Source organism: Leptopilina heterotoma, unplaced genomic scaffold (assembly GCF_015476425.1).
Source record: "Leptopilina heterotoma isolate Lh14 unplaced genomic scaffold, ASM1547642v1 Lhet_47, whole genome shotgun sequence".
Classification (NCBI taxonomy): domain Eukaryota; kingdom Metazoa; phylum Arthropoda; class Insecta; order Hymenoptera; family Figitidae; genus Leptopilina; species Leptopilina heterotoma.
In genome coordinates this window covers 2742552-2762058 of record NW_025111098.1, presented here as the reverse complement: position 1 = coordinate 2762058, position 19507 = coordinate 2742552, and the positions used below count along the sequence as shown (strand labels likewise).

The 19507-nt window shown below is 27.2% G+C and overlaps 1 protein-coding gene across 2 annotated transcripts in view; it reads left to right on the top strand.

The window, feature by feature from the left end:
• The first annotated feature begins 408 nt into the window (after window positions 1-408).
• The window catches only part of LOC122507419 (irregular chiasm C-roughest protein-like), a 46885-nt gene continuing 27786 nt past the window's right edge, over window positions 409-19507 (top strand). Inside the window, exon 1 of one of the 2 annotated variants that reach the window (XM_043620120.1) lies at window positions 409-1599. In XM_043620120.1, the coding sequence (XP_043476055.1) occupies window positions 1421-1599 (179 nt within the window). In that variant the 5' untranslated portion in view covers window positions 409-1420. The remainder of the gene's footprint in view (window positions 1600-19507) is intronic. The other variant, XM_043620119.1, reaches the window with a different exon arrangement.

Below are 19507 nucleotides of genomic sequence, written 5' to 3'. Positions count from 1 at the left end.
TTGATAATTTCCGTCCGAGTTACCATTTAATTCAAAGAGGAAGAATATATTAAAAAGGCATGTTATGCATTTCTAATTCTAACTCTTCTTTTTATTAGCTTAGAATTAATTAATAATTGTTAATCTTGGACTGCCAATAGGCAAATGAAAAGAAAATAATAGTTTTTTCCAATTTAGAATTCGTGCTGGGAATGTTTTTGGTAGAAGGGATTTTTCATTATGGAGCGGATGATTTAGTATTTAAAGAATCGGCGCGGCGGTGATAGATTTTGAGACGAAAGTAAAGTTGTATTTATAGTACGTTTACGAATAGCAGTCAAGAGCAAGAGTACGAAGCAGGAGCAGCAGCAGCAGCAAGTCTTGGGAACGGTGGTATAGGTGCTGCGGTAGGAGAAGAAAGGAAAGGGAAAAGTAAAAAGCAAAACATGAATAAGAGAGTTGGCAAGAGGCCCTTGGTTCGCGGCGTGGCGAGGGGAGGAGAGAGGAGGAGGGTGCGTGGCGATATTGTGGTGCGGCTCGGCTCGGCTCGGCGCGACGGCCTTCGAGCTAGGTGCAGTGTTCGCTAGAAAGAAGAACGAGTCTGCGCATGCTCGCACCCCCTCCCGTGGAATTACGGTCGACGCCACGCGACTCTTGCCCCCACTCCTCGCAGAGCGTGTGTCATGCTCCGGGTAGCTGAGTGCGTGCCGCTGTGCTGCGCTCTGGAGGGGATAGGGGCGCGTGGAGAAGCATCCAAGTGGGACGAGAGAATTGACCAGAAGTGAGAGGTAGACGTTAAGGGAAAAGAGGGGGTTCAGGAAGAGGGTGACGAACTAGCGCCAGTAGTCACGAATGATCCCTGTTCTGAAACGGTCGTGTGTGTATTTTGAGTGTATGAACCAAGGAATGATTGGATAAGATAAACTCGCAGCTCAAAGGACATTCACCAATTTACATAACTGACTGTTTTCCAACTATGCCCTTCGAAAGTTATCAAAGTGACACTGGACCCGCGATTGTCCCTACACTGAATATGCGCAGCCCTGGACCTTTAATGCTCTCCTCTTTCACTTGCTCCCAAGAGTGTTTTCTTTTTTTCGCCCTTCTGCCGATGTGTTCGGATTAATGGTCTGCGAAATCGGCAGGCGATGTCAGGTTGTTTTGAGCCTCGCTCCGTCTTTCGTTCGTCTTGAGGGGGATTCCTGCTTCGTCAAAATGCTTCTCCCCTGATTAATTAACAACAAGTGCGCTCAAATAATGTTATTTAAATCAATAAAGCCAAATGCAATATTGAGACAACGTAATTTTCAACGTTTCATGATTCTGAAACCGAGTCTAAGGGCTGTTTAGTGACGCAGTGTTTGGCCCTTAGTGGGTGAGTGTCTGTGTCTGCAATGTGCATATGGTTTTTTACCATTCATTTTCGAGTTAAGTGTAAATAATGTGCTTCCTTAACAAGCCATCAGCTCTGCTCAAAATGTTCTATCAGGAGGAATTTATTTCCGACTTGAGAAGAAAAAATAATGGTGTGTTCAAAATCGTATTCAATGTGTTACTTTGGATAACAACTGTTTCGATAGAAACACTACTTGATAATACGATAGCACGAGGAATGCATAGGTAAGCAATGAATAACTACTAACAAGGCACCAAATTCCTTTCTCTCAAATATTTTTACTCAAGTATCGCATTTTCCAAACGTAACGTTCCATTGCCTTACATTCCAAAATCAATTCCCTTCAAAATACTGTCCACATTCACCTTAATTTACACCTTCCGAATGTCACATTTATGCTAGCAACGTTTCAAAATCAACATGTTAAACTTGTTCACCTTTTGATTCAACACTTGGCTCTTTGTTGTACTTTTTAGTATATGGTTATTTATCTCTTTTGATAGATTAAATCAGCAGGTATCTTGTCAGCATCAACATAATGACTATATGCTCGTCTAAAAATAATGTCCATAGCAATAAGTGATAACGCAAATAAGCTGACATTACTTTCAGACAATAGAGTCAGTGATACTTTTTTCACTATTTATCGAACCTTTAACCTATCAAAGAAAAAATACTATAGGAGTGTCTTCGTTGCGTATTATGAATACCGAGATTCTGTGTACCAATTACGTAAGGATCACTTTAAACATTTTGAACATGCCTCTCACTGTAACATGCAAGACCAGGTTAATCATTTTTTTTTTCAACAAGAAAATCGTAATTCAGTGAAACATGCAAAATATAAAAATTTGAAGAAGAAGTAATTTCAGGAGATTCTTTTCGCGAGAAGGGTGAGCTACCGAAGGAGCATGCGCTATCACATACATTTTCGCCATCTTAGAATGTGAGATGAGCTTAACCCTATAGCTTAACCTCATAGTTTTCGTTGTTTTCACTCTATGGAAGGGGGTGGAAAAAGGGCAAGTTGCACATAATAGATGTTTCACATTTTAGACGTTCTAGTTTATTTGCGGAGGTGTAAATATCTGTATAAATTTATTAACGTTAAAAGATTGCTATACCTACTTTTAAAAAAACAAATTTTTTCAAAATTTTCATAAAATCATCCAATATTTTTTTAATTGTGAGTGATTAAAAAGAAGTTTTTTCTTTTTTCTAATTTGTTAATCTTGTCTGAATAAAGTGGCCTGAAGAGGATGATTTTACAATTAACAATAATGGAAAGAAAAAAAGATTCATCTTTAATTAAAATGGTAAAATTTTTAACTTGACAAAAAGGTTTAGGATATTTAAAATTAATTTTATTAATTATATATTAGTATTTTTTAATTTAAAATAAAATAAACTTACTAATAACTATTAATTGCTAGTAGAAAACTACTAATTCATTAGTAAGTCGTATTTTTTATACTATTGCAAATTAGTAAGCCGACTTACTAAATGAATTAGTAGTTTTCTACTATAGCAATTATTAAAAAACTACTAAATCCGAGTACAAATTGTCCGACTTGTCCTTATTTGAAGAAGGACACTAATGAGGAATTGTAGTATATATTATAGGCCAACCATACTATATTATATATCTAAATTGGTGATAATTGGGCACTGACTAGAATGCCCTTTTTCTCTAAATAAGGAAATCCATCTACATCTTTATAGTTATGCCCCTATTAAATATTTGAATCAGGTCATGAATAAATCCCAATTTCTGAATATTTTATTAATTTTTCGCAGTGGAAAAGATGATTAATTTTGCAAGTTAAGTTTTAAGTTTACTTAAAACTTTATAAAATTTTAAGTGTCATATGAAGAAGATTTTACTCATTTTATTAATTTTTCAAAAGGAACTTTAATTTTTAACTGAAGTTGGAAACTATGATCTTTTATATTATGAATTTACTTATTTTAATCAATATAACAAACAATAGAAACATTTTTTTGTTTATAAGACATTTCTGAAACTGTTTTATTATAATATCAAATAAATGAATTAGGTACTAAAAGGGCATTCTAGTTAAATCCCTACATTTTGCTTTTCTATACTAAGGCAGTCGCTGGGCAATAATCTTGTTCGAACCTCTCTATTTTTTTGTGATCATAACCTCCCAGGTGCGAATTTTCGGTCGGCCCATGATTGGACCAAACTTTTCAAAAGTTGATGCAACTCTAAGTACCATAAGTTAATCAATGATTAAGTCCTTAACCGACCAATCATGAGCAGTTAAATTGACTTTAATCGGAGTTGGTGAAACTGGCCCTAAGCCTTTTAAACTACGTTTCGATGAATTGTGCCAACCTTGCGGCCCAAAGTTAGCCCGATAATTGGTTAAACTTTGCTTGTCATGGTTGGCTTGCAAAGTACACTGCAAAAACAGGTTCTATAAATTAAAGCTGATTTCGGTATTAAAATAGAACCAAATTACTATTTAGTACCAAAATTGGTACTAAATTAGTACCTTTCTTTTTACTGTGTAGGGCCAACCATGGGCCCTTGTAGCAGTCATAGTTGGGCAAATTTTGGTAACCGAAACTTTGCATGCCAAAGTTAGGCCGCAACCTCCAAACTCTTGCAGCCAACCTAAATTCGCACCTGCCACTGCAAAAAGAAGTATCTTAATTTAAGATGTTTTGATAGACACTTTTTAGTTATTTGAAATATCTTAATTTAAGATGTTAAAGCTATATCTTCGTACACATGTTCAGTATATTTTTTGGGAAAAATTTTTCAGGTTAACTATAAGTAACATGGACTCATATATGTAAAACACATTATGCATTTTAGTTTTTAGTAACTTATATTTCTGTCGCATCTTACGATTCACAAGTATATATTCTTAAGCATATTAAATATCAGTAAGATACTTTAGAAAACATCTTATTTTAAGATATGAAAAAAGACACCTATTTTTGCAGTCGTGTAATAATAATTTTCAAAAGATTGTATTCAAAATTTTGGTTTTTTATTGGCTGCCAATAATAATAAAATTTTTGAAAATCCATTTTGTTTTCTTGGCTGACAATATATTGGCTCCGAGCTAAAATCAATTGTGGTCCAATGTTGGTGCCCATTATTGGCCCAATCGATTGGCAACTTCTCATTGGGCAGTAATGAGCCAAGATTCGTCTCAGCTCTGAAAAGTCGCTTTTGCCTTCTTTGTCAGGCATTTTTATAAATCAATGTTGGACCGTTTTTTCAATCTTTCGCACTTAAGAATGCATAGATTTAATTCAGTTAAACGCATCTGTTAAAACGAATTAAATCAATATAATGAAATAATAAAATTATGTATATATCAAATTTACCTATTAAATTTAACACTTCAACCAGAAATAATGATTTTTAAACTCGTAATTAACAGCCTGATAAATTTTTAATTAGTATCTAAATATTATTACCGATAAAAATAAAAATTTGCAATTAAAAGCAACGAGTGATAAAAAAATAACAATTTTACCTTCAATTAATTTATAATTTATACCTGACAAATTGATTTATATTTTATCTTACATCTCCTAATTTATAAATTAATATAAAATTAATGATTTTATAATAATAAATGAATAACATTTTCCACAAAATAAGATTTTAATAATATATCATTTTTATTATATATTAAGGGAACGTTGGTAATAAATCGAATAAAAGAAGACTTTTTATAAATAAATAAATAAAAATAAATAAATAAGAAGACTTTTTAAAAACTTGTATATATTTCTCAAAAACAAGACAGATAATCAATTTTTTGTTTAAAAGATAATCTGGTAATATTTAAACATTGTAATTTGTAAAAATGGCGTAACTTACTGAAAATAAAATTTATCTGACACCCTTGCAGCAAGATTCCATGTATAGTTTTTTGAAACTACTTCTATGATAGTTAATACACCTAATTACATTCAATTGTGGACCTATTGAGTCAAATCTACTAATAATAAGAATTTATAACATAGATTAACTTGAATGCGGTCTATGTCTGGCCGGACGTTCAATTATGCGTTCAGAACTATTTCACTTAGAATTTAAAACATAGGAAGTTGACATTGTTCTCGAACATGAATTAATTAGATGATTATAGACTGTAATTATTTCAGGCTGGAGTAATTATAATAAAATGTATAACACTTAGACTAGAACCATAAAATTGCTCACTTTTAAGTATTTTTACTACACTGTGAAAATATACACACGACTATTAAGCTACTCCCAGCCATAGATAATCGTTTCCATTTTCATGGATATGAGTCGTATTAGAATTTAGTTATTCATTCACATTAACTGTAATATTGCACTCGATGATACTCATCCCTTCCATAATAGAACCCTGTACGAAATTCACCTATAGTCTGTTGATCCTCAAGATTTGTAAAAACTTTAATTCAATTCATTTATTGATTTTATTTTATTCCAAGACCTATTATTTATTTTAGTAACCCAATATAACATACAAAGTTTTTAAAACAAAATTAGGGTGTCGAATCCAAATTAGATGAACAAGAACGCGGATTACACATATAACTGATAGAATTTTATTAATCTTTCTTTTATAAGATTGTGATCCAAGTTGTATAATCTTTACCAACTTTTTATGGAAAAACATGAGAGTTAATTTTATTCGTTGGAAAATTTGTGTATTTACATGTCACTATATTCAAAATATCAATATTTTTATCATTAAAGCAGTTATTCCAATTCCAATGGGTTATTAACAATAATATATCTTCAATTTTCCTCATAAAGTTAACAACTTTATACCTATTGTGAAGTAAATTTTTTGCAAAAATAATTTCTCTGTATTCTTAAAAATGGTTATGTATTTGCAGAAATCTGCACTAAAGTAGAATATATATTACGCTATGAAATAAATGTTTATCTTTTCATAAAACCTTTACAAAAAAAATGTCAGTTTATATAGGTAAACCTGGCGAGTACCACTTTCACCAAACAAGTTTTTTTCATGACAGAATTTAGAGCTAATTTAGTGCTAATTTATTACCGAATTAAAAATTTAGAGCTGTTATACATTTTTTTAAAAAGTCTAATATGTTACTGCCTAGACGTCAAGCTACAAGTACCTTGACAATGAAAGATGTTTAAAAACACGCTACGCAGAAATTTAGAGCTATTTTAGTCAAAGTTGTTAAAAAACATGATTTTTTAAAATAAAAATATCCGATTTTTTTATTAAAATCAAATTTTTTTGGAGCTTGGTTTTTTAGTAATGATAATAAAACATTAATTTTATAATAGAAGCAACAAAGAATAGCAAATATTTAAGCGAACATGTTGAAGAAATAAATGACTACCTATATGTTCTTTTTAATTAACAGTTTTCATAGTTAATAAGATATTTTATATTTAATTTCTTATAAGTTTTTTATTTTTTGAATTTAAAACTTTAAACAAGAATACTAGTAGAAAGAAAAAGAATTTAATTTCCAACAATTTAAATAATTAAAAGTTGCATTTAAATAAAAATTACAATTTTTTGTCAATAAGAAATATTTGTTAAATATAATATTAGGTTATCGTTTCTTATTGATATAGAAAATTGTAATTTTTGTTCAAATGCAATTTTTAATAATTGCTTAAAATGTTGAAAATTTAATTCTTTATTCCTCCAATAAAACGAATTTAAAATTTACTCAAATTTATCTTTTTCATGTAAAATAAGAAATCATTACATTATTGGACTAAATTTTGTTATGAAACTTAAGTTACAAATGTTTTCGTTGACGCAAAAAGACAAGTGAAATTTTCTTTTTGATGACAAGTTTCTTTTTGATGAAAAGAACTTAATTATTATTTTTATTACATCCTAAAACTTTTCAAACCAATCGGGACGGGAAGACAATAAATAGTTACTGAAAAAATTAAGCCTTTTTTATTTCATTTCATCGACGTAAACGATGGTAACTTTGGTTTCTTCTTTTGTTCCGATTCTTTCAGATTTTCTTTGTTAGATTCTTCCTTAAGCTAAAGTGAATTAAAAAACCTATTTTTAAGTAAAAATTTGATTTTTATCTTGACCGGGAATTTTGAAATTTTTTTATTAAAAAGTGTGTTTTTTTAAATGAAAATACTGGTTATTTTGTGAGAAAAATAATAAGAATATTTATTTTAAAAAATATTGAATGACCTTTTATAGAAACGTTTTATTTTGTAAAAAATATTAAAAATACATATTCAGGGTTTACACAGGTCAGGGAAATCAGTAAATTTTATAAAAAGTAAAAGAATAATATTAAATTTCTAGAATTCAAAAGAAAATTTTGAATTTTTTTGTCCATCACAACAGATTTAAAAAAAGAAAATATTCAATTTCGATTTCAATTCTTTCTATTTCTAACAATAATTGAATTTATTTACAGATTTGAAATTAAATTTATTTTAAATAATTTTCTGAATAATTTTATTTAAAAATTCAAAAAATAATTGAATTTTATGAAAGTTGCGCTTTTAATTTTTATATTATTATAAATAAATAATAATATAATAACATAAAAATTATAAATTATAAATAAAAAAAAAAATTATTAAAAAAAAAAAAAAAAAAAAAAATTAAAAATTATTAATTATAAATTTTTATAATAATATATGAATAAACTAAAATAACTAAAATATTTTTGAGGGTCAGAGAAAAAGTGAAAGTTCTACCTGGAAATCAAGGAAAAATGAAATGAAATTTTTGTGGCAACCCTCCATATTCATGTATCATGTTGATTAACAAACTATGTATCAGTATTTATTATACTTTCATCTTTCATGGAATAATTTATTTTTATAGTTATTTTTTATGACTGGGAAAAATAATTCATTACCGGGAATTTTTTTTTATGAAAAAAGTAGTCATCCTGTATAAAAAATTTTTAAAAATCCACCTCCTTGTGGAGGTCAACTTTTTTACATTCTCATCACACAAGAAGGTATTTCTGACAATTTTAAGTATTTCAAATTATAATATACTTTGAAAAATTAAGAAACAAATAATTAGTTAATATATATTTTTTTTAATTTTGTAATTTTTATACTTTTCAAAATTCTTCGTAGTGTAGAATGATTTTATAGTTACTAAAAGAAGGTCATTTTTTATTATTTTCCATTGTCAAATTTTTACAGGCTGTTTACATGACTGCGTGAACATTGTTCACGCAAATTAAACAATTAAATTAAAAAATAATAAATAAATAATATTCTTAATATTAATAATATTATAATAATATAATTAATAATATTATTAATATTATTATATTAATATAATTTTTTTTTTTATTGTTCTATTGTTTTAGGATGTAATAAAAATAATAATTAAGTTCTTTTCATCAAAAAGAAACTTTTCATTGTTCACTGAACAATCAATCGTATGGATTTTGAAATATTTTAATCTTTTTAAAAAATAAAATTTTGAAAATTGAAACTAGTCAAAAAATTAAAAGAATTTTCGTTTTACTTATACATTAAGTTTTCTTAAGTTCAGAATGCCGTGTCAGAATTCTTTGTGTGTAAATAATCGTTCTGCATTTAGTCAGCACTTAATTTTTTTAATTTCACGTTTCTTGATGTTAATTACCAGAACTATTAAAACAATCTGCACAGAACTCTGGAGAATACTTTTACTAATCTACACAGGAATCTAATGATACATTCGAGTTTTATTTATTCGATTTACTTCATTTTAATTTTAAAGTGTTGATTTTTGGAATTTCAGAAAACTTTTTATACTTCTGTAGTGGAAGTTTTTCAAAATACCTACTTACTTTTCTTTACATAGGTTCTAAATTAGCATTTAATTAACTTTAAGTTCTGACATGAAAAAATTATTTGGTAAAAGTGATACTTGAAGGTTTATCTGGAAGCCAACCCAATTTTGCGCAGGGAAAATTTATAAGTGTTGCAAAAAATATTGACTAATACTCGTGCATTTTATTTACTATCACTTCACAATAAAATTATTCATTTTACCCATTTACATAACAGAAAACTACTTCGATTTACATAAAATCTTTATACCTATATATATGAAAAATTGTCAAGTAGAAGAGAATGTGATTTCGATCAAATATGTAAAAAATGTAAAAGAAAAACAATATTTGATACACATATTAATAAATAATCAGAATTCTTTAACCGTTTCCATCTTAAAAATAAAAGATTGAGGATCGGTGGATGTTTGACCGAACTGAAGTGTTCTAGAAGATCAAACGGGTTGTCAAGATACAGGGGCTTAAAATTTTCAAGCTAATCTCAATTCCGAGTTAACATAACTTGTGTAAAACTAATCCACTTAAACTTTTATCGAAGGGCTTTGAAAATGTTTGTTTCTTCACTTCAGAGATATGAAATCGAAAAATATTCCGTCTATCATTTTTTAATGGCCATCCTTTTTTAATGTCGACGCCTCCCGTTCATAAAATGCTAACATAAATGTCAGAGCAAGATGATTCTAATTAACCCTCCTGCGTACAAAGCCGAATATATTCGTCCAATCATTTTTGTTAATATCTTTTGTTTAAATTAACATTAAGTAATCTGTCAAGTTGCAAATTGTTTCTTAGGGAAAAACGAATGTTATTAAATTATTTAGAACCTTCAAAAATACTTTAAACTCATAGTTCTGCTTTTAGTGGTTATGAGAAATATAGAGAAGCAATTTTCGTTAAACATTAGAATCATAAAAGCATTTATATAAGATTTTTATAATAATAAATTATTGAATTAATTTACTTGAATTTTTTTATATATTATTGAAACAATATTTAAAAGAAATCTAAAATATAATCTAAAGCTTTTTTGGTATACTTTATATATGTATACCGAAATAAATGCAAAAAGCCATGATTTTTATCATTTTTATCATGAAAATGAGCTAAACGTCAATTTTAACTATGTTTTTTCGACTTTGAGCATCACATTGGAAAAAATTAAAGGTTCAGGACTTTCGAAATTTCGGCAAAATTTAAAGATTTGAAAATTAAAAATCGATTTTCTCTTACAGTTTTTAATATTTTCCAAAGCCAATTTTTTTCCATGCTTTTTTACAATTCTAAACAATTTCTCGCATGGATTTGCAATAATATATTATGTGCAATAGGTGAAAAGAAAAAAATTCTAACCTCTTTAAAAATTAAAATTAAACATTTTTGACCATCTTATATGTTTTCAGATTAAAAATGATGCAAGAAAAAAAATATTACCTCGTTTAATAATTTTATTTTAAAGGGGTCAAAATAAAGGTGGTGTCTCCCTTTAATAATACAAAAATTTATTAAAAAGTTTATTAAAAATTATGCTACCTTTCCAATACTTGAGCTCTAAATATCTAATTCGATAATACAAATTTAATTTTTTAAGCTTACTTCATTTGATAAAATTTGTGATTAAAATATTAAATTATTTCATGTACCAATATATGATTAATTATCATTAATCATTCAGTTTATTAATCGATTTTCATAAAATTTGGTGTCTAGAAATTTCTGAGGTCACTAATTACGAATCTATAAATTTATAGAAAACTTTACACTGAGATATAAAATACAAAAAATCAAAGCAGGTCTAATTATTCGACTTGCCAAAAGAATTATTTTCAAATGATTGGATTTTTAATACCTAATTATCATTATTATTTTTGAAAAGGTTTTGTATAATAAGTTTACAAGAATTTCTATTTTCAATATACACGGAAAAAATATTTCACTTATTGGAACAGGCAATAATTTTCTCTAGAATAGAATTATTAACTTCGACGAATAAACTGTGATACGCTCAGAAAAAGAACATTTTGTAAACAATTCGTTTAGTGCTCTGAACATTGAAATGAACGAAATTTATTTAAAAGTTTATACTTCTAAACTTTCCAAATTTTAAATTTATGTTTCTAATTTTTTTGCAAACAGATAAGTTTATGAATTGTACAAATAAATTTCGTTTCAACAAAAGTACTTTTTTAATTAAAAAAATTAATAATAATAATTTTGTCAAAATTTATCAAAATTATTTCCTTTAACCTTAAATTGATAAATGTGCTATAACATATTAGTATAATTTAAAAAAAAAATTAAAAATCGAAGTTGAAAAGTAGCACTTTTAGTCAAGCGACCTAAGGATGAAATATGGTCAAAATATTTGTTTTTTCTCATTTTATTTAAGCTTAAATAAAAAAATATTTATGTCGGAATATAATGGCTATAAAAACAATCTTTTTTTCTGCATGTTTGTCAAAGTAAACATTCTTTATGTTTGGTTAATGACTAAGCACAGTGCAGCATTCTGCCAATTTCTGAACATGATACAGACCAAGTATTTTTGAGCCCGAAGAGTCATCTTTGGAATGTTTTCTTATTATTATATATGAAAACCATGAAACCTGGAGAAAAATGTTATTTAAACCAACTATAATTTATTTGAGTTTAATACAAGTAAACTTGTCTCAGAAACTATTAAATTACTTATTTGAATCAAATAAAAAGGTCTGTTTGGCTCTGAGTCAAATATATTTTTTCTATTAGGTTTGGAAATCATGAAAAAGGCATGTAATTTTTAAAACTTTCTCTGAAAATTATAAAAATTATAAAAAAGGTCTGGAATTTAAAAAAATTTTTAAAGTCTTTCCTTTTATCAATTCGATCCGGCCCCTCAATTTCGAAATTTTTAAGATTCATATTTTTTTAACATTATTTTAACTACACTGCATATTATAAATTTGAAATTAACTTAAGTGACATGAAGGTTATTATCAGGGTTGCCACTAAAACTTAATTTTCTTTTTCCCTGACGTTTCCCTGATTTCCAGAAAAAATGTTCACTTTTTCCCTGACCCTGAAGAATATTCTGATTCACTCCAAAAATTATTAGATTTTCAAAAAAATGTTGTTTAGATTTATTTACGAATTTTTTTAAGGGGACATTCCAGTTCAAAACAGGCAAAAAGAAGGCTTTTTTAGTATACATTATTAAAATAACTATGACATTTATTTAAAAAATTTCTTTTACATGTAATAAATAATTTATTTAAGAATTTGTAAAAAAATTTTTTTTTCATTTTTATTTCAAAATGGCGGCGATATACGCCATTTTCGAAAATGCCCATTTTCGGTGGTAAGATCGATTCCAAACTTTCTAAAACAGGTAAAACCAAAAACGAAGTGACATTCTCTTCATTAGATATTTCTTTAGGTGTGGAACCTCAAAAAAGTGGAATTTTCTTCCCCCCCTTTTTTTAGAGTACTTTTTCCCCAAAATATGCAAAAAAAAAGGTGTTTTTATTCAGAATTTCTCTTATAAAAAAAAGGGAGTTGGAAATTTTCCCGTTTTTGAGGTTCCACTTATAGGCATGATGATGCTGAATCAAAAGCCGTTTGATTTTTTAAAATCGCTTCAGAAGAACTCGAGATATCACTCTTACCAGATCAAAAAAAGACATTTTGAGAAAAACGCATTTAAAGTTTTCGTTCATAAGTTTCGAAATTTTTTTTTCAAAATCATCAGATTTGCTTGAAAATCGTTACTTGGGGGTTTTTGAGGTCGCTAATTACGAATATGGAATCAGATTTTTAAAATTAAAAATGGCGGATGCAATATGGTGGACGAAAAAAAAATTAAATAAAAAAATTTTCTTTTCCGCCATATTGGATCCGCCATTTTGAATTTTAAAAATCTGATATCTAATTTGTGATCAGCAACACCAAATACATTTTTGTTTGTCTTTTTTAAAAAATGCAAATGAGAAAACATTTAAATCATTCGATTGCTTATCCGCATACAAAAACATCTTTGACATATGGCGAAGAATAAGGATGTATAACTTTTGTTTTACTTCGAATTTTGCAATAATATTTTAGGAGAGTATTCTTGACACTATAAGAAATCCGAAAATAAAAACAAAAAAAAATTAATTTTTTTGACATTTTGAACTGGAATGTCCCCTTAATTGTAAAATTATTCGATTTTATCAATAACTTCTTTTTTAAATAAATATTTAATCATTAAAATTTTTCTATAGGATCTAAGATTTTCAAATTCAAACCTTCTGAAATTCAATAAGTTTTGAGAATAATATTATATTATAAAATATTATAAATTATTATATTATAAAAGAATTTTGTCAACATTTTTTTAAATAACAGAATTTTTAAAAGAATGTTATTTTAAATTTTTCGGTATAATTTAATTTTTCAGAACTATTTTTTTTAATTTTCTGAATATATTATTTTGAATTCCTTCGAGAAACTTCATTTAAAAATTAAAAATAATTGAATTGGTGCGAAGAAATTTATAAAAAAAATTGAATATAAAAGCAATTGAATTCCTGTGAAATTTTTATTAATATTTTGTTTAAATAATTGAATTCTTTTGGAAAATTTTATTAAAATAGTAGATATTATAAAAAAATGAAAATAATTGAAATTTTGCCAAGAATTTTATTAAATTTTTTGAAAATAATTGAATTTCGAAGAAGAATTTTATTATTTATAAAGATAATTGAAATTTTAACGAGAATTTTTAAAAAATTTTGAACATAATTGAATTTATGCGAAGAAGTTTATCACTTTTGAAAATAATTGAATTTCTGTAATCAGTTGTTCTTAAAATTTTTATTTAAATTCATTAAAAATTGATATTTTCCAAAATTTCAAATTGAAACCTTTGAAGTTCATCTATTTATATATAAAGATTGTAAAAGCAACTCTTGAAATCCAATTAATTTTGAAATTTTTAAGTAAAATTATTCATTAAATAATTTCTAAGTAATAATTTTATGATAGTTGTTCAAGAATTAAGTTATTTAAAAAGAAATTATTATCAGAATAAATAGAAAAAATTAAAGGGTTTGTATTAGAATTCTTTGCAATTTCATAGTTTATATAAGGCAATAAAAAAAGACAGAAAAATTCAGAATTTTCTTATAAATTCTAAAAATTTAATATTTTCCAGTACTTTTAATAAAAATCCCTGACTGATTATGTATGAAATTTTTACAGGAATTTTCAGAAAAATGACCCGATGGAAAAGACAAAAATAGAATTTTGAATTAGGTTTTTCGTAGGAATTCTATGCGTTAAAAGAAGTTGAAAATTAGTTTTGATATTTGAAAAACTCGACAACTTTTACACTTTTTCCTATACCTTCTTTTTTTATTTAATTATGTTTCCCGTCTGTAATATCATATAAACTGTTAGAGAAGTAATGCGGAAGTAAAGAAATTGATAAATAAATGAAATTTTCATATACATACAATAAAATATTTCCACAACACAACAGTACCACTGTAAAAGGACTATAAAAGCTGAGTAGTTTTTAAAATGAGTTTTCAAATTTAAGTCTATAAGCTTTAAGTGCGTTGCTCTGTACCTGTACCTAAAGGACTTTATATAGCTGCAATTGTCTTGCTCTGCGTCTTTCGGGAGTTTTCATGTAATTATTATAGTTTTATCTGCGACAAAAATTAAATTTTCTATTGTGGTTTTACTAATTAAACGGCTTACCACTACCTACTTTTCAATGGCGCAGACGGAATTACAAAATTTCATTACGAGATAATTTCAAATCGAAAATATACTGTCCGGGTCTGCGCTTCAGTGGCACAAAAAAGAGCAGCGACCTGCAGACAAAAAAGTCCTGTTCGAACAGGTAGATGGCGACGCAAACCACGTTTCGGATACTTCATACATTCTTAACACTTGATCACATTGATCACTTAGGAGAGTTACGTTTAAAAATAAAACATTTTTGCATGTAACAAATTTCATAAGTTTAACTCCGTGGAGGAAAGGCATAACAGCATATTATGATCATACTTAAGATAACGTCAGATTTATGAATACTTGTTAAAATTCTTCAAAATTTTAAAGCAACCAAATAAGTTTAATGATCTTGGTCGCATCAATTCACCAAATGATTTACTGAAACTGTTTTATCGACTTTTAACAAAACAGTTTTAGTAATTGTTAGTAAAATTATTACTAAATCATTTGGTGGACGATTTTTCATAATTTCATTAGTAACATTCCATTAATTCAGATTTATAGAGTAGTTTAAAAATTTATTCATGCAAACTTCATAGTTTTTATAAGAATTTCCTGTTTTATAAATGTCAATAATTTTAAAGATATATTCTGTAAGAGAATATTATGACTACAATTCATCAAAGGATACATCTTAAAAAGCTCTAAAAAAAATTAACCTCTAGAATAGGTGTCAGAACATTTTTTAAAAAAATAATTTCAAAAAAAGTTTAAAGGGCAAAAAATGTAGTTGAGCATGATAAATTGGATTCAAGAATAAATGTATCATATTTTATGTTAACCTGTGAGACCTTCTCTGTAAAAAAAATTCATATCCCTATATTGCTCTTATGGCATTCAAGATATTTATAAAATTATAACATTATAAATATAACATAGAATGGCATTTTCTAAATGTATTTATATTCTGGATGTCCCAGAGTTAAACAATTTAAAAAATTGTTTCCTCTGTTTGGTATTTAGAAAAATATGACATTTCGAATTCATGATCGCAGCGTCCTTAAATTTTTCCTTAAATTTTCAATTTAAAAAAAAGTTTTTTTTTAATAAATAAACAAGATGAAGTCCATCAAATGAAAATTATGTTAAGAGCAATTTTAACTTTTGAATATTTATTAACAGTTTGGAATAATTCCTAGAAATTTAATTGAATTGAATTTTTAATTGTGAAAATTATATATATATAAAAACGAATAAGGTAATTATGCAGAAGATGAGCTTTTTTCCATTTTACGAACTATCATGTGGTTTTTTTGTAAAATATTCGAAAATATTCGCAAAATTGAGAAAAGCTCTTCTTCTGCTTAATTACCAAAATTAAGAATTCTTAATTTCAACTCAACTAAATGTTTTCCACAAATAAACCTATATCAACTGAACTTTTACTACATCGGTTTACCTTCTATTAGCAAAAATTTTAATTTAATGCAAATGAGCGATAGTTTGAAACAGTGAATTTCGAGACACTATAGCGCTATTAATTATTCGATTCTATTATTTAATGAGTCTCGAAATGGCGTTACAAAACTAATCGATGACGATTATTTATTATTCAAATTTACATTAAAAGTAACGAATCATTCCTAAGTACTTGAATTTTTAATAAAGTCACCGTAAAAATAGCAGGTTACATTTGTGATATCTTGATAGAAAAATGGTATCTTCGGTCGTAGATCTTAAAAAAGTATAAGTTACTTCGATACAAGGTTTTTAAAGTATCCCGTGGAGAAATTGGACTCACAAGTAAAGTAATCTCATACTTAGAGGAAAAATCCTCTTCTAATATCCTCTCAATTTTTTCTCTTAAAACAAAAATATGCCATTTGAATGTATAATATTTTTATTTTTATCATTTCTTATAATAATTTGTAGAAAGAAATTTCTTATATAGAACTACGATCCCACAAAAGTTTACAAAAACCAGTCCACCCTTAGGGGTAGAAACTATACCTTTAACAATTTTTGGGGGTGAGTTTGAATCATGTACACCGTAAAAAGAAAGCATCTTATTTTCATATAATATTGTAGTCACTTTTAAGTTGTTTAGAAGAAGTTATATCAAAAATATCTTAAAATGCATTGATCTTAAAGATGCATCTTTAAGGTAGATGGATATGGATGGATGGATGGATGGATCTAAAAATAAAATGTTTTAAATATATTAAAAGTGACTACAATTGTATTTTAAGATACTTCTTTTTACAGTCTATATACAAATAATTCAAACAATTATTCTAAAACCGGATGTGGAGGGGTTTCAGGAGGTGCTGATTTTAAATCTGTGATCAGTTTTAAAAAATTCAAAATGGCGGATCCAATATGACGGTTTAATTTAAAAGTATTTCTTAATTTCTCGATTATTTGTTTCTAAAAAGAAAGAATTTTATAAATCTTTGCATCAAAATGGTTTTTGGAGTCGCTAATTACGAAGCTACAGTTTGTTTTAAAAATTCAAAATGTCGGATCCAATATGCCGATTTAATTTTTAAAAAAATTTTATTTCTTTGATAATTTGATTCTAAAATGATTAAATTTAATGATTCTTTCAAAGGGTTTTGAGGTCGCTAATTACGAATCTGAAGTCTATTTAATAAAATTTTTAAAAACGGAATAATATTGATTAAATTGATTATTTATTTAACAAATTTTATATCAAGTTCGTTGATTACGAATCTTTTTTTTTTTTAAATGAATATTTTTCAATTTCCATACGATTGATTATTCAGAATCATAAAAGAAAACTATAAAAAATTTGCCAATCAAAATTAATAAAAAATATGAAAGAAGCTAAACTTTTAATGTTTTTTAAAACATATTTCAGTGTCTGAAATTATATTATACGACAGAAAAATTAAAAAAGTATCAAAATTAATCCGTCTATGTATTCGCCATTTAAAATTTTTGAAAATAGACTTTGATACAAAGATTTATAAAATTCCATCACTTTAGAAACAAATTATCAAATAATAAAAAAAATTTTTTTATTAAACCGCAATATTGGATCCGACATTTTGAACTTTTTAAAGAATAATCGTTTGAATTATTCGCATATTAATCAAACTCATCCCCAAAAATTGTTAAGGGTGGTTTCTACCCCTGAAAATGATTTTGGGTCGATATAAAAAAACAGGTATAAAATATTTTCTAATTAACTAATATGCTCAGTTTTCTTGAGAGTATTAAATTGATACTAAAGTGGATCAAATGAATGACAAAAATTTGAATTCATATATTTGATATCAATTTGTTGCAATTTGATACTTTTAAGTTCTCAGTGATATATAAAATGATTTACATACATAATTTACTCATTAACTTAAAAAATGAAACTTGAAAATTAACTTGAATATTTATTTCCCTAAAATATGTGATGAAAATATATAAACTACTTTTATGAAGATACTTTTAACATCAGAGTAAATTATGAGGTATAAAGAAGCGTTGTAGCTTAAATTTACACACAAAAAATTTAAGTAGTCCACTTTTAAATTAATATGACGAAAATTTGTTTCTAAATCAAAACCAAATCATTTGTAGCCATTTTGAAAAAATAACCCTTCGACAAATTATTTTAATAATTGATGTGGATCAAAAAGTTGCAGGTTTTTTCAATACAACTTTCTGTGATCTTAAACTAAGATTAAGATTTAAGATTTTTCAAATAACTAAAGAGTGACTTTCAAAATATCTGAAATTAAGATACTTCTTTTCGCAGTGTTGTTATTAATATGGTATCTATACAGAAATGAAAAGCTAGCTATTGTTCCACTTAGTATTCTGTTTAAGAAATTAAAACTCCAAATTTCTGCATGTAACAATAAATATCGCAAACATTTTATTAATAGCCAATGAGAAAATTGACATGTGAAATTTGACACATTGAGATTGGAAAAATGAGATTCAAGTTTAGAGAGAGGACAATTAAGAGCAAAAAGTGAGTCAGGAGGAGTATAAAATAAATGGTTTTTTTCTGCGCTACTTGTGTTGTTTGATATTAGTTGGATAGAACCGAACGGTTGCCATAGAAAGGTAGTTCTCAGAGTATTAAATTTGAAGTTTCTAAAGGGAAATTTTTGTAAGTATGCAACCTAGAGAAAAAAGCGGCGGAATGAACGCATAAAAGCATTGAGGCGAACAAGGGTTGAGTCAGGTCACCGAAGGGTAGTCGCGGAGGTGTGGGTGGCTGAAGAAGGGAAAGGTAGGGTGGCCGCTCGATACCACTGCGGCACAACTAACGTTGAAGCTATATATCTGCGCTCCACGACGTTCGTCTACACTCTACTCTTTGCACTCGCGCATCGTTCGCCAACTTTATACCCATGCCCATGTACGCACACAACACAATTTAAATCAACATTTTACTACAAACATCTCGCTTATCAATATTTCAGCTCATTTCGAAATTTCTGCAAATCAAAGCCAATCGATTGCTCTCACTCACTTTTTATGCGAAAGACGCTGCCCCTGCAATCGCAATACTATTATTGCCCAGAATAGTCAATAGTAATGAAATATCTTTCTTCTTTACTTATAAAATCAATGGCATTT